The sequence below is a fragment of the Mycteria americana genome, chromosome 3 (assembly GCF_035582795.1).
Source record: "Mycteria americana isolate JAX WOST 10 ecotype Jacksonville Zoo and Gardens chromosome 3, USCA_MyAme_1.0, whole genome shotgun sequence".
NCBI classification, from domain to species: Eukaryota; Metazoa; Chordata; class Aves; order Ciconiiformes; family Ciconiidae; genus Mycteria; species Mycteria americana.
In genome coordinates this window covers 4,600,745-4,617,693 of record NC_134367.1, presented here as the reverse complement: position 1 = coordinate 4,617,693, position 16,949 = coordinate 4,600,745, and the positions used below count along the sequence as shown (strand labels likewise).

The following is a 16,949-nucleotide window of genomic DNA, read 5'->3' as shown; positions in this document are numbered from 1 at the left end:
TTAAGAGATAAAATGTTAAGATATATAGACACAAGCTGTGCAATGCTGTTGGCCGCAAGACCAGAGTTGGATGCAGCAAGTGTGACCTTCTGACTGAGGTTAAGGTATGGGCTTCCCCATTTCTCCTCAAATATACACTGGATGATTTTCATTGTGTCAGACTAAGCTCAGTGGATTGCCTGCCCTCATTCCAGCCATGTTTTCCTCTCCACTATCCCACTGATTGTTCTAGTTGCTCATTCCTAAACAGATCCCACATGAGAAAGCCATTTGCATGCCATCTCATCAGTGCAAATCAAGAGAAATTCATTAAAACTAACGGATTAGATCAGTGACAAAATTTTCTGTTACTGTGAAAATCAGCATCTTTATACTTTAGCTTCCCTCTATGACAGTCATAAAGGATAAGCTATGGTTCTCAAAGGCACTGAAATGTTTTTGTGATTCCTGGTTCTACTATTATTAATAATGGCAACAATCATTAACTTTGCCTTTTACATATAGAACTTAGACCCTTGTAAAATAATTTGTTTGAGAATGGAAATTGCAGAAAATGTCCCAAATTTAAAAGAATAAAAGAAACTTGAATAAATATCAGTATATATCTGAATTTCTTAAAAAAATGACCACCACACTTCGTGATCTAGTGTACAAAGCCAACGTACTCAAATGTAGAGGTCTATGACATCTTTGAAAGTTTACAGTCATAAGAAAATTCTTGCCCGGTAATCCTATTGCCTTCAGTGGGCTCAGCCTAGATAGATTGCACATGATTTATTAATGATACATGTGATATGGGACCAGCTGACAACAGAGATCATTAGCGGAATTTAATGCCTTTTCGTCTCCAAAACACCAGTTCAAATTCAACTGATGTCACATCACCCACTATTTATGATACATTCCTTTTGTTGATAGGTCAGGCTTCAGATAGATCAGATAGAGATGGACCTGATTTGCATGCATTTACCTATTTGACTGATCTTTTTGAAGGACCTCTCACTTACTGAAAGGCCATTGCAAGATGGCCTTGTGTCTAAGGCCTTATGTAGTTTGAGGGTTTCAATTAAAGAGACATCGGCTCTGTCACCATTCTTGAACATAAAGGTACCTTGCGTCCCTTGTATTGCACTTACCTAAATAGGTTAGCTTCCTCAGTCTGCTGTCGAGATACCAGTCACAGTTCTTATGATGTCCATATGAAGGCAGCGATTGGAGTGGCTGGCCAGTCCTTGTCCCACAGGACACCACAACCTCAGGATGGGCAGGAAGATCCTTGTGTTCCACCAGCAAGTAATTCGCAGTCGTGAAGCTGCTAAATGTCACTGAATACTAGGGAAGAGGGAACCAAAATAAACATGCCTGTGTCTGTGATTAGAGCTCCACGGAGTGCAGTATAAAGGGATGAAGAGGATGGTTTTCCTCACAGGCAACATATTCTTTTGCAAAATGTGTATTGGAAACATGGAAGAGAGAGGTAAAATTAAGCAGAAGGTGATGGTGAAAGCACACAAAATCAACTCCCCTCATCACCTTTAAAAGGTGCAGAGGAGCAATGTCTTCTGAAAATCATGCTTCAGTATGTCTTAGGGTAGTACAAATTTTGTTGATTCCTAAGCACCACACTGAACTTTCATCTAAGACGTCCAAAATCATCTTCGTGCTCCAAGTTACTACTGAGAGCTTCAGGGACTAGGTCATCATATCTAAGCCCTGCCTATAAATATATAGAGATTTTCTCAGTGCACTTAAGACTTTTTTTCCTTTCTCTGCTTGCCCAGAAAGATAAAAGTAGGATTATCTCTTCCAAATATAATTTTGAAATTATAAAAAATTCCCATGTTACCTGGAGCTGTTTGCTGACCAAAGGGTTGTCAAATGTCAATGCATAAGTTTCTTTATCCAAGAGGAGAACCATCCAGCCATACAGGTTTGATAAAGTATCAGGGATGTAATTGACTGTGGTTGTCTTATTCCTGCTGTCAGTCACAGTTAAATTATAGGGAATGTCTGGAGCCTCTTTTCTGGAGGAAAAAAATATAATCACATTTTTTCACTGAACTCTGTCATTTTGCAACCTTTACAGTTGTGTTTTTATTTGAATTACAGTAGTATATGCTGGCTTTCTCTCAGAATGTGACTTCATTTGTGTAGTTCTTTACAAATACGGTAAGAAACGATCTCTGCCTGAAGTGCCGTAAAAAGAGAAAGAGAGAAAGAGTGACAAAAGGGTGGAGGAATAAAGGCACAGAGGAGCAAAGCTTGTGCCAAAGCAGAGCAATGGCAACAGCCAGGGTACCAGCTCCTACACTGTCAAAGTATTTCCCTATCCACCAGACTCATGAGCCTCAGGTTCAACTTTTAGGATCTTAATCTTCATGAAATTTGATAAGAGTTTTCTGATTACTCACTCACATTTGAGCGGTCAAAAGTTTCATTGAGGCTGAAGGTGCAAAAATCCCGTGTAATTCAAAAAGCAGCTCTGTGCCCAGGTCAGCATGTAGTACAAAGCTGGGGCTGCTGCAGACTGATGATAGCCTTCCCAAAATGGGTGAACTTTTAGTACAGCAGTTCTTCTGAGCATCCGAATGAGAACTCAAACCCCTTTTTCACTAGAACTTTGCCCTCCTAATTTCTGTCCAATCTAGTCAGAGAAAAAAACCTCACTGAACAGATCAACAGTAGTAATTATATCATAAGTGGGCATAAACCCTTTAGATTTAAGGCCTCTGGAGCCCTTTCTCTACTAAAAATAGGAGATAACACAGTGAAGCTGGGATGGGTATAACCACCCACCTTGACTTCCTCGCCAGGGGCAGGCTCTGTCTTTTTCCTGCACATAGAACTTTTTCAAATTATGCTAAATTTATCTTGATTATTTGGGCATCTGGCCAGAATAAGCTCTTACTGCTGTGATTGTCAGTTTGCCCAAGATGGAAGGTTGTGTAAGGTCAAGTCTAGAGACACAGAATACCCTGCTTTCAGGAGCTGCTTTGTTGAAGGCAACAAACTACATGAAGGAAAAGATAACGCTGAAATGCAGCTAATCCTTCTGACGGTCAATTATTAAACTTCCATTGTCTCTTCATGTCTGATCGATCAGGGACACCTGATCATAAGCTGCTTCTTCAAAACAAAGATCTTACCTCCAGTCCTTCAGCATCTTGCATTCCTACAACAGCTGTTGAAACTGATGGAAACCGTGGTTGAAACTATGCTCCAATTAGCTACACTGTGTTACTGCTTCACATCTGGAACGAGACTGGGAAGACTCCTCTCCTTCTAGAGGCAAAAAGGAGCATCAAGCTCCTCCAGAGGATGTCAGATGTGAGGTGAGCTAAAATGTTCTCTGGAGCTGATGTTTCTCCATGACCTGAATGAATTTGGGTGACAAGGCTTCTACATTAGAAATTGCACTTTGGTATCAAAACTCTGGAAGAATAAACCCTAGCTTAGGAATCTCCTCCCTGTCCCCTTACTGCACACACATGCACAGACTGCCGAAGCTTGTCTGAGACTTTGATGCATCTCTTTGTGGCACTCCTCTCTGTAGCAACTGGCAGAGATTATTCCCCACCCAGCTGGCTTGCAAAGGGATTCATGCAGGGTTGGCTAATGCCACTAAAGATACAGGAGGAGCTCTGATGGAAGTATCCAGAATTCTAGCAAGGGTCTTACCACATCACCACCAGCATCTCCCATCCCTGGCCCTGCCAACACTAGGCATGATTGTAAGAAAATTGAGGTTGCAGCTGCACAACTGCAACTAAGAAGTTTTTTCCTGCTTCTTGCATTCTTCACATTACGCATGGCGAATTGCTAGGGATACACGTCCCAGGACTGCAGATCTCCTTCTCAGCTGAAGAGAAGCCTTGCTGGTTTGCCAAGGTACCCTGGAGCTATGATTCTGCCATAAAGATGAATGCAGCAGATTTATACATTAATCAAGTGCTGCTGCAGGATCAAGGCAAGTTGGCAGTTTCACCTTTAGTTCACTCAGTCAGTTTTGGCATTTGAGCTGACACTAAGCTTAAAAAAACCCAAAACCCTATTTTAAGCATATCTAAAATGGTATTTCTAAATATTGGACTATTACCTTACAACTAGACATCTCAGAATGCTACCCAACCCTCCACACTGGATATGGCTTGCTTACCCAAGATAGACAGTGCTAAAACTCACGTCATCCGGTTTGTATTTACAATTTTTGGTTGTTTTTCCCCTTTCTGCTTTGGAGACAATACATAATAACTATAGCAGTCATCTTGGAGGTGGGTTGCCTGCAGATTTTTTTTTCTCTTTTAAAATTAGTTCTGGGGTTTTTTGTTATTCTGGTGGCTGTAACTTTGGCAAAGGACTTTCTGGTTACCCAGAAACATTCAGCTGAGAAACAGCAGTGGGAAACAGGAGAAGCGTGAATCAGCAAAGAATCACTCAACCAGAAGATATTGGCAGACCAATGAAACTGACTGGAAGGAGTTTATAAGGCTTAAACTGCTTTCGTACTACTAATAAACCTCCTCTTATAGGCATTAACTGGACCAGGATATTAGGCTGCTAATTAAGCAAGTAAATGACAACAAGCACATTATTGTCACAGTTATCAGCACCTGCACAGGTATTCGGGAAAACATTTCTAGCAGCAGAAGCACACCGCACATAATGTGGTGCAACATTAAACTCTCCTGCACGTCAAAAATTGCCTTATTGAGTTACGAAGGTGCACGATGCCACAGCAAGTGATGGAGACTCAGACCCATCCTCTGTGCAATGTGAATCCACGTGGTTTTGCTCTTTACTCATTTTACTCCTCATCGCTGGAGGAGGCTGACGAGACAGCTTGAATCACTTTTCTCAGGGACTTCTCTCCACTACTTCCAAGAAGTTTTAAAGACAGAGAAGAAAGCCTGGAAGGGGCAATCCTGCTGGGATATAAGGAGGGATACACATCACCTGATTGGTCTGTCAGAAAGTAAGGTGGCAATTCCACACTAGCCATGTAGATTCACTAGCTAGTGAAGTAAGTGTGAATCCAACTCTGTTGGACACCAATCTTGACAAGAGGTTATAAAGGCACCGCCCAAAAAAATCTTAAACTAGACAGCTAACTTCCAGATGGCTACAGTTAAGTGAAATACTTCTTTCCCAGTATGCCTACTTATAACAGGCAAGTCCTCTCTCCCTAGACTTCAAAGCTAGGATAGCCTTTTGACTGCTTCAGACGCTACCAACTTTCTTTTTCAGTTAATTGCTCTCAGTCTTTGGGATAGAGAGACAGGGAACCTTCACTGGAGAATCTTTGGTTTGAAAATATCATTTCTTTTAATGCCAGAAAGCCTTTCTGAGGAAGAAGGCTTTGCATGGTTTCATACCATGATGGTCTGGATTCCCTGACCTTCACCTGGAAGTTTGTTTGTGACCCAGGAAGGAAAGGGAGCAGGAGATACCTTATGGCCTGAAATCCCTGGGGTTTCCTTGACCTGGAATGCTGTGTTCTTGCCTTTTACATACCTTGTTTGAGGTGGTGCCACCCACAAACGCATACCCTACTCCTGATACAGTGCCAGAACACCAAAACAAAAATTTGGGGAACCTGAAAAACTTTGCAGGTCTGCACAGAAGTTAACTGGTACAAGACAACAATAAGCCTGAGAGTACATTCCCCTTGAAAGGATGTCAGTGTGCTTGTTTTTGTCACCTATATGCCAAACAGACACCAAAATGGAAGTACCCTACTAATGGAATTACCAGCCACAATTAGCACCATTTCCATTTGCCCTAAATAGCCAGCGATTTCACTGTGCCCTAAATAGCCACCAATCTACCTCTCCTTAATGTTAATGAAGCAGAGTAGCATGCACACACATGAGTATTTCTAATTCAGAGGATCCAAGGGAGCCTGCATGCATCATTAACGTGGAGAGCTTCATTATCAGAGGAAAGAGCCTTCCCCTGAACTTCCCCTGGCTTTATTTGAAAGAAACTAGGAGGCAATGGTCTTAATGCAAAATTAACCCTCACTTTAAACTGCTGGAAGCCTTTACAAAGTGTAAGGGGAAAAAAAAGGATGACTCATTGAAAAGGCTGTATTTTTATATTGAATCAGGTTTCAATTAAGGAGCAATTTGCTTTAGAAATATGGCAGGATTACTGGTTAGGACTTTACAGTCTGAGCAACAATTTACCAATTGTGATTGTATAAACTGTTATGTAATTTAGCTCAAGTGCATTGTGCAGAACTGCTCAACATAGATGGGCCACAAAGGATTTGTTAAACCAATCAACAACATCGAGTAGAACAAATATTAACTCTCTTGTTTATGTTTACCATTAACTTACTTATCCTAAGGGTCCATATCTTTGTGTATGAAGGCAGATGTTGTGTTTAGCTCTAAATGCTTTCTGTTTGATACATTTGTGTAATAATCCATTATTATTATCCCTCTCCAAAACAGGAAACAATACAGCATTGAACTTCAGGTGGGACACCAAAGGTTTATATCAACAGTCCAATTTATTGTTGGCCAAATGGAGGCTAATTCGAAATTATGACCATACCAAACACTTTACAGGTCTGATGCTGGGCCCAAAACCAGTTCATTTTATTTTAACTGCCAAGAATTAAGAATTTTCAGCTGTTTTAAGTAAATGTGTGTATCTTTGTTGAGAGACCAAAGACATTATTCAAATCTGCCTTATATTATGAACCCTTACCATCATCAAGTTTTTGCATGCACGGGTCTTTTTGAAAACAACTAGATCTTTGTCCCTGATCCTGAGTAGCCACTATCGGATAGGCCTTCTGAATTTGAAGTAAAAGAAGAATTGAGATGATCTCCCAGGAGCAGAGAGGGTTGTGACTGACCATCTAAAATGGCTTCATTTAAAGTAGCTTTTGAGTTTGCTACCCCTGGCTTCCTAACTCCTCTCTGTTCTTAAATCAGTTCCCCAGCTCCTATAGTTTACAGGCTGATATAAGGAAAAATAAAATCAGATCCAAATTCGGAGCTGGAAAGTGGCTGGTAAGCAAGCAGTTCAAACATCTCTGCAGTGTAAGCATAGCAAGGATCTGCAGAGTACCACTTTGTCACTCTACTTATCCCATGTCAGGCAGAGCTCTAAAGCATCCAAAGCGGATCTGAAAATCTGGACCGCAGGTACTCTGGGCATGGTTTTACTGCACCTCCATTGCCCACTTGTGGTTCTCTCCAAATTAATACAATTTTAGGGCTAATAATACGTTGGTTATGACAGTGAGTCCCAGCTGGCACATCTGGCTTGAATCTATCCAGCCCTCAAGAAGCATCTGACCTGATTGTCAAGCTTTTCCTTGCATGCGAAGAAAGTGTAGGGCTAGAAAATGCTGCCTCAATGCTAAATATATCTCCCTGCACCCAGAAACATCCCAGACAATGGTCAAGCTGAGGGGGTAGGCCTGGGGAAACCTCTCTTGCACACTCATAAGCCTGTGCAGGATCTGGCTTTGCTGCCACTACACCAGGCTGCAAGGTAAATGGAAAAGGGTCCTACACTGGGAACCAAATTTCTCTTGGCTGCTTTAGTGGCATGCCTCAGATGCCAGAAATATAGCACAATAAGAGCTAAACCTCTGAAGTTTAGCTGATGTGTTGGTTAACTGAACAGTCAACAGCCAGTGATTTAATATTTGCCTTCCACTTTATGTCACGGGAGCCCTGAGAGGGCTGGGTTATGAGGCTAAGCGAGCGTGTCAGCTGCCCCGTGTGTGAATACAGTCATGTACGCAGGGAGGGTACACGACCAGAGAGCAACTGATTTGAACATATTGAGAGAAGAAGTGTGATTGCAAGGGTGTTTCACAGCAGGTGGGGGTTCAGCTGAAGACACCACAGTAAGTAAATATCAAAGGAAAAGCAAAACTAGAGTAACCATTTGAACTCTCTTCAAGACTCAAAGACACGGAGGTAGGGGGTATGCTATTCTTTTCACACTAACCCATCAGCAGCGGCTGGGTTTGCAGCAACTGAATGCATGCACTACAGGAGAGGATATTAGACCAGATTTAAGAATTAAGGCTATAAAGAAGAAAGTTAATCTTTTCCTCTGCAGCAGACTAAGAAGAGGGAAGCAATAAAAGGCTTGAACTATAAGACTGGTGCTGAGCAAGTCCCAGGTTTCTGCAGTGAGAAGGGGAAAGCAAATGACAGGGAACAAGAGGCAAACTTCCTTCTGGTGTGCGGAGCCGCAAAGTGTTTGGAGTCCCCTTTGCCGCAAGGTGCTGCCTGCCTGCCGATTATTCTAATGCTCTCCTCTTGTAAAAATTATGCATAATGTGAAGAAACTTTTAAAGTCACTTAATCATGTTACGACAATTTTTTAATGAAAATTTGTTTTAATATTAATAGAGACTCATATTTTCATGATAATATGGGTAGCAGTGGCATTTGGAGCAGCCGTATCTAGCCTGCAGCCACGCTGTGCTGTGCCATGGCATAAGCTGTTCTTCAGACTACTCAATAACTTTCTCACATATAAATTTATAAAGACTTTTATAAGCTTCAATTACATTTTTAAAAGACATAAAAACCCTCTTTAAAGCATGTTTAAGTGACCCATTAGTTTAACTTTCAACTGGGCTTCATGAAGAAGACTTTTGTTACAGCAATGCAAGCTTGGAAATGGATCCCCATTGCTCTGGAAGTTGTTGGGTGAAGCAGTTTGGGACAGACAGTCAAGAAATGCTCAAGATACTTGTTTACTCTAAAGAAAAGGGTTCCTAGGGGTTTTCCTCTAACAATAAAAACATTTTCCAAACATATATTTTTTGGGAAAAAAGTGCCAATACACTACATGTACTCTGGTAAATTAAACAGCACAAAGATAAGGAGTCAATCACGTGCATTCAGTTGCCCACATTGTAACTGTTAAATAATTAAAATGGTCCCATACATGCTTTTAGCTTGTGCTAACAAGCCCTATCCCAGACAGCTCCCAGGCAGAGGATCTTTCCTAAACAGTGGCGCTGATGCAACTTCACTGATGTTTTAGAGGCTAAGTAGGTTAATACAGGTTAATAACATGGCCATGGTCAAACCTTGCCAGTCACCCTTAGGGTTAGGGAATGAGCCTGAGGTTGCTGGGATAGAAGTTGCCATACTAGGACTCCCCTCTCAAAAATCCATGATTTGCCTCAGTCTTTAAGATTTTTGGGGGTGGAGTCCATCCCTGAAACCCAGGGGAAGCAAAAACCCACCACCTGAAGCCTCTCGCGCTTTTTATTGAAGAGCACAGAGAATGCACCACTCTAGACCAAGAGAGAGCTACTGAGCACAAGAGATGAGACTGTTTTACTGCTATTGCCTGAAACCTCCTTGAACAGTGTGACTTCATGCCAAAATGAGGATGCTCTTGTGCTATCACTTTGGCCTGATGATCAGCAAATGTGGGTTCAGTGCTTAAAGCTTGGGCTCAGAGGCTTGTAATCTGTTTTTCACCCCTGGTTTTGATAGCACCTCTGTCTTACTGACTACAGGGACCTACCACGAGTGGCAAGTACAGCTAGGAACTAGCAAGTTGCAGATCTGGCCGCATACTCCAGGCGTGGTAGACCACAACAGAAGGATTTCTTCCAGAGCAATTTTTAAATCTTTGCTCATCAGAAACTGAAGAAAGCCAAGCAACAGTACTTTCGTCTTCTTACTGAGATTAGATGAATCCAAGAGACGTCACTGTTAGGAAATTCTTCCTGTCACCCACCTATCTTTCTTCTCTCTGCTCAACCTCTGCCAATTGCTCCTAGTCATGTTTTGTTGTATTAATCCTAAACTATTCCCTTTTATTGTGAACACTCTTCAAATACATCTGGAAAAAATTCACCCTTTCTTCTTCTCGACCCACCCCCTCATCCTCTGGTCACGCTGTGGATATTTTATTAATTGACTTTCATCCTTAATCCCCTTCAGCTCCTTTCACTCCCCACCCTGTTCCTCTACTAGGTCCATTTTGGAGCGCTGTCCATGTGACTGAGGCCTCCCTGACTCACTGTTTTTACTTGGCTGCATGCTGACAGTCTTTCAACTTAACATGATGGTGATTTGGCTGGTAGGAGCAACTCAGGAGAAAGGATCTGGGAGAAGAACAAGGAGATGCTCTCAGTCTCTCGGTTTACTTTGTTAAGTACATAGTCCTCGAGAGGACAGGCTAACAGCTGGTCTCTGCTACTCAGACTGCCAAGTATCTTTGGTGAAAGTTGACTCCCAGGTCGTGAAGACAAAGAATAAAGAAGGGAAAGAAAGATGACTTGCTTGAAAGAACAGATTGATTGAGAAGCGCCCAGTCATTGATATGACTAATCTAAAACCCTTAAGCAATTTACTGGGGAAGACAAAGTTTAGGTCAGGGCTCAAACGTTACCAGAGTTCAACAGCAATGATGCAGATGAACTCCTGTTTGTACTCCCTCCTTAACCACCTTTTGATGTGTGGAGGAATGAGGTGTATTGAATACATTAGCTATCATGAAGTATTAACATTTACATCGTGGCAGTATCCAAAAGGACTCAAATCAAACTACAGGCAATGTTGTGAGAAGCTCCAGCCACCTGCACAGCATCGACCCAAAGAGCTGGTAGTCCATATAATCAAGGTAAACATAGACTAGAAAGGGAATTGTTTTGCCTAAGACCTCATGATTAACTGGTCCAGAAAGACATCTAGCACAGCTGTATTTTGTCTTCTTCTCAGTACCCTTTTTGTTAAATCAGAATGACTCCCAACTCTTAATTTATCTCAGACTTTTGTTTTCATTATGAGAAACAGTAATCACATGCAAAGCCTGTAGGTAGCTGAGAGTCTTATAGTTTTCCCCTTCAATGGAACAAGTGATTATTTTTTTTTCCTATTTGGGAATGGTTGCGGGTTTTTTCTCCCTTCTTCTAAAACATGAATTATAAGACAGATGAGAATTATTAACAGACCTCTGACAGAGCACTTCAGTATTTCTGCCTGTGTACTACTAACCTGAAACAGCAAAAAATGGATAATGGTTCAGGTCTGCACTTCAGAAAGAAAGTGAAATGTTGATCAGGGTACTGGGAAGGGAAGAAGAGCATGGCAAGAAAAGCAGGAGTGGTGTTTAGATCACTAAAAGCTTTTTCCACTCCCTTTCTTTTTATGCCAGGAATTCACAAGTGTCCTCCTTGGGTAACAGAAGCGGTGGTAGTACTTGGCTGAGCAGTATTTCTGGATCCCTTTAGCTGCCAGCTGCTCAAAGGCAGGAACAAGTCCAGCTTGGGGAGGCACGGGCAGCAGCAGAAGTGAGCTGGGACAGCACTTGGGAACTGTATGACCATCAAAGCTGATGGAAAACAACTGGCTCTATCCCAGGACTGGGTTATTACAAAGGTGGGATATGAGGCAGTTCCAATAGGAGGCTGAACTCTCCAAAACCATTTTCAATCCCTCCAGAAATTAAAAAAAAAAAAAAAAAAAAGCAGAAGTGGCATTCTGTTGCAAACTTACAGTAGACATGATTTACTGGTCATGTGAAGTGATACCAGCAAGGAGGACATGTACCCTATATCGTAAGACGTGGTTATATTCACACAGATAGACAGATCTTCTCCAACAAAACCATGTCTCATCCACTCATAGAGTGTGTAAGCGCTCGGACACAGACCTGTGGCTACATCTCTTCTCATAAGCTAACTGGTGCTGTGGCTTGCCCTCTGGCCTTGAGGCTAGCTGGCATGGCCTGGCCATATCCATATGATCAAACTCCTTCAGCCTGCAAAACAGCATGGGGACATCTAAACTGCCCTACTGGAAACAGTTCCTTGGGTTGTGTTGATCTCTAAATTGTACCCATTAATTGCTTGGGCATGGGATAGCTGTCCTGGGCCAAAACCATGCCAGGGACCATTATGAGCCTTCAACAGTGCAAACAGCTGAAAGTGGAATGTGTTCAAAAATAAGTCAAAAAGAGAGACAGACTGCACTTACACATATATGTTCATGTACAGATGCGCACACATTTCCTGTGCTTGCATAAGTCTTATTTTCCCTAAAACCAGTGTAGAAGACAGGTAGAGGAAAATCATCACTCAATTTAGGATTGAGACACCTAAATGCCTACTGATACTTAAATGTGCATTGGGTGACCATTACTCACTAGCATCACAGAAGTCCAGTCAGTAGAAGCCCAAAGGGTAGTTCAGCTGACCAACCCCTAAGAGAAAGACCAAAGAAACAGAGGCATCTAGTGCTTCTTAAAATGTCCCAAGCAATCAAAAACTTTGGCGTGAGATACTAGGTCTGACAGTATCTCCAGGAGATCCTTGCCCTTCTGCCACAGAGTGACAAGCCAAGGGAAATATCATAGGGCATTTTAAGTGGCACTAGACATCTCTCCATGGGCAATTGAATCAAGGACACAGGTTTCCATCAGCTGTAATGGGACACATTGCCAGTGTCTACATGGTGGCTACACATGTTTTTCAGGACAATAGCTACGTTTATATGTCTTCAACCCAATTTGAATTCACTCCTCTTGAATTTCTGGCTCACCCACCAAATCTGGCTCACCCGCCTTATCACTCTCTACAGCTACCTGAAAGGAGGTTGTAGCGAGGTGGGTGTCAGTCTCTTCTCCCAAGTAACAAGCCATAGGGCAAGAGGAAACGGCCTCAAGTTGCATCAGGGGAGGTTTAGACTGGATATTAGGAAAAATTTCTTCACTGAAAGGGTTATCAAGCATTGGAACAGGCTGCCCAGGGAAGTGGTGGAGTCACCATCCCTGGAGGTACTTAAAAGACATGTAGATGTGGCACTTACGGACATGGTTTAGTGGTGGTTTTGGCAGTGTTAGGTTTGCAGTTGGACTTGATGACCTTAAAGGTCCTTTCCAACCTAAATGATTCTATGATTCTATGATCTTTCCAGTAATTTTTGGTTGCTGAATAAGCCCTGAGAGCTACATCACAGATTTACTGTAGTCCCTTTCACCCATGAAGTAATTTGTTCATTTATGCTTTGGGTTCCTCTATCATGATTAAGACAACAAACAAATGGGTTTTCATTTCCATCTATAAACAGTGGTATTATCACAAGTGCCCATTGAAATCAAACGAAAACTGGCATCTTAACTCTGGAGAAGCAATTACCTAGTTGCCAAAAAAGTTCTGCCACTCACAATAACAGAAGTTTATTCCGGAGCCTCATATCTCCTTTGTACCATTGTCTGAACCCATCATGTTGATGGGAAACCATAACTGTACAGACTGAAACAGGTTGCTTATGTTGTGAGCCTGGGTCAGTCTTAATAAGGTCTGATGATCTGAATTGACTAAATTCACCTCGTAGCAAACACAGAACAGCAAAATGAAAGACCAGAAAATCCTGATGAGGTGGGTAAAAAAGGCATGGCTGCAACAGAGTGTCAGAAACATATCTACTGGGAAGTTTTCTTTTAATTAAATACATCATGAACTTATTATATCTTCTATACAATATGGCTGTTCATGGCTTGAGAGCTGAGCCCATGAAATCATAAAATGTTGAATCCAGTTTTAGTAGAAAATATAATATATGAATCCGATAGTTTATGAAACTAACATAGCAATGAAATCAGGTGGCAAAGATTTTCTGCCTAAGACATGAAAAGCTACCCCATTCATGACCACTTATTCTTTGGGAGCATTTGGGGAAATCTCTCACAATAAGCATAAAAGGAAACACTCCCAGAACTTGACTTAAAATCTAATTAAATTCAAACTCTTCTTTTTTAAAAAAAACCAAACTGCATCTTATTATCAACTGATAGTGTTTCTCTCATGATCTGAAGTATTTTATAGGTCAGCATTCAGAAAATCTTGGCAAAGTTTGCAATTTGCCCACTAAATCTTTGACTGTCTGGGGCTTGGCCTTCGATCCCACTTTGAACATCAGTTCAGCCTACCTTGAGCTGGATTCTTATTTCTACAAAGGCCAGTTTATATACCCCTGGTAATTTGAAAAGTGACAAAATAGCAATACACTACAGCCTCCACTTAAAGGCCCACTTAACACTGCCAGAATTGCCTCTGGAGAGGAATCAAGACCATAGATAGGATACCAAGGTAAGAAAGATAAGCAGCTTGCTGAGAACATCAGAAAAAAATGGATGGTAAGCAAGCCATATCTAAATTAGTAAATAAAATAAACCAAAGATTGTCCTCTGGTCTGGAGGCCAACTGGTACGCATAATTCTCGTAGCTGTCCATACAGCTAAGTTCTCCTCTCCAGAAACATGACGACTTCATCCAAATTGCCAGTTGGGAATGGTCCCTCTGCTATCACTTAAACCATGCCTGAGAACTATCTGGGTGAGAACAAGTACCCAGGACAAAACCAGTGCCAGAGACCACACGGACAGCAACACGGACTATGTATGCCAGTGCTCAGGCTTTTGACCTAGTTTAGGACTCAATAGAGAGGCAGGAGTCTTGGGACTGTGTTCAGACCCAGCAGCTCTCTCAATATAAAACATAGCAAGCAACATCCATGCCGATTTCTTAGAATTGGAATGGTTACTTACAAATGAAGAGACATACGGTGGAAAATAAGGTCGCTGCCACAAACACTGCCACCAGAAGCTTGACTGAAGTTGGCCCTGGCTGTGCAAGATGCTGCAAGGATATCTGTGGAAGGGAGGAGATGACTTCCTTTCTGCCCTGTGACAGAGCCGTCGAGATCCTCAAGGATGGCCGAGTGAGGAAAGGGGAAAGACACTTGGAAAGGTGAGTTGATGAAGGTCAGACGTTCAGCTCTCACTGTAAACCCACCTGGGGGGAACAAGCAGCTTTTCAGAAACAGAGACTGACCTCTTCAAGTAATAGGCCTGAAGACATCTCTGCAGAAAAAGAGACTAGCTTCATTTCACCTTTGCTTTGGAAAAATGTCTGCTGAGTCAACAAGAAGGGGAGATTCAGGAAAATAAATAAATAAATAGAGATGGTTGTGGGAATTGCCATTGCTGTGCTATGGCCAGGTCCAACCTGTCCAGTGCCCTGTTGTGACAGGACTTGTGGTTACAGACTCCTCTGATCCAGGTGCTGCTCCTGGCCCTACCAGCATCTCCTCAGTGACTCCAAATGCTTCTTCACAAGTCCCACTGCCAAAAGTTATGGTCCCCAAAACAATGATTCTTATAGATCCTTTCTGCCTTTTTTATAAGATAAATTATTTAGAGATAAAGACTGTTTATGTGTGTGTAAATATACTTGTGTGCATATGTACAGCACCTGGCACAATAAAACCTTAGCTGAAAACTGTGGCCGGAGGATCTTTTCATTACCGTAACACAGATAGCTACAAAAAGGAGGAATATTCATGCGGGCTAAAGAACAGGAAGTTTTTGAACACACTGTTTCTAGAAATGTCAGAAAATCATTGCCCCATGGACCATAACAAGTCAGCTTTGGCATGAGTGTTCATGCACTGCACTGGTTACTATCTGACTATCCTATTCTCAGTAGTAGCCTCTCTGAGTCAGACTTTACTATTCCTCCTGTCCTTTGATCTCACCTCCTGAAGTCTTTTTCTCTGTTACGTTATTGTAGGGCAGTATTCATTCATATATAAATATATTTAAGAGGTAATTGCAGTTGGAACACTCTTCAAAGAGCCTTTGGGTACCTCTTCAAAGCTCAAAAGGATGCTTAGTTTACACATTATCTTAGGCAAATTCACCTAAGGTTTAGGCTGGCCTGAGGTAGGAGCTTGGTGAAATTCTGCAAGGTTGTGTCATAGTTATTAAAGAAATCATCGCTCTTGAAATTTTACCTCCCAAAATGAAGAAGCAGAAACAAGCCGGTGTATAAAAACCCCTTCCCTTGAGAAAATGAAATCAGTGCAAAAGTAAGGCTACCTTTGTCTTAAACACATGCGCAATATGTGGCTTCAACTACGTGATGAAGTTATTTCCAAGGGAGATTGGAGACAACCTGCAACCTCAGCCCATGCAGAGCAGAGCAGCTAAAGGGTCCGGCTCAGCCCACCAACAGTGTCAGCAAAACGCACACACTGAAGAGGGTGAGTATTGTTGAGGTCTGGCTGTTATGCACATCTCTACAATCCCAGCTCAGGGATTTTCTCAGTTCATCTGAGCTGCACACCAAGCACAGCATTTATCTCGCATCTACATATCATCATCTCATGCCGCACCTTCCTGTGAATGGGGAAGAGTTATTATCCATCTGTCCAAGTCGAGGAAGTGAAACATAGAGTGGCACCTTTGAAAACTATTAATACAGTGAAACCTAAGGAAAGCAGGTATGCAAATACCTCAAAACCTAGCTCTTGAAAATTCACCTATAGCAAACATACTGACAAGATTACAGAAGCAAAACTGGGCCAGTACTCTTCATCATTATACAGTGCTTTTTGTGGGATTCAGCTGAAATATCTATCAATGGTTGTCTGTGGAAACTATGAACTTCTAAACATCTGAATCTGAAATGGGAGGAAGCCAGGGACTGTGGAAACCCTGCCAAATAAGTGTAAATCAGACTCACCCTGCCCTTGGTAACAGCCAGAACAAGTCCTGATCGCTGTGCAAGTGTTCGCATCAAAGTTCCTGAAAGCTGTGTTGGAGATGAATAGCTGGTATCTTTTGGGAGTTTTTAGTCCTGCTGACATACAGGTCCTATCCTGCAATGAAGAAACGAAGAGTGCTGGGAAACGTCACTATGTGAATCTCCAAGTCTAATCAGTCCAGGATGAAGCAGCTGGGACACAAGGATGTGATTGCACTCAAGCCCATGGTTGTGGGGCAATGTACGCTGTTTGAAGGACAGATCTAAGCTATTGCTTTGCAAATTCTGACAAGTAGCATCTGTTTAATTCACCATTTGAGGTATGTGATAGTATTATATTCAGGGCAGTGATTGCCTTGTTTGCTTTGTACAGGTTGTTGTGTAGTAGTTAAGGTTGGAC

At 42.0% G+C, this 16,949-nt stretch overlaps 1 protein-coding gene across 1 annotated transcript in view; it reads right to left on the bottom strand.

Moving 5' to 3' along the window:
- The window catches only part of PKHD1 (PKHD1 ciliary IPT domain containing fibrocystin/polyductin), a 269,779-nt gene that overhangs the window by 114,844 nt on the left and 137,986 nt on the right, over positions 1-16,949 (bottom strand). Inside the window, exons 45-48 of the mRNA XM_075497242.1 lie at positions 16,529-16,664; positions 14,551-14,797; positions 1,847-2,024; positions 1,137-1,332 (exon numbers count right to left, since the gene is read on the bottom strand). Of these exons, the coding sequence (XP_075353357.1) occupies positions 1,137-1,332; positions 1,847-2,024; positions 14,551-14,797; positions 16,529-16,664 (757 nt within the window). The remainder of the gene's footprint in view (positions 1-1,136; positions 1,333-1,846; positions 2,025-14,550; positions 14,798-16,528; positions 16,665-16,949) is intronic.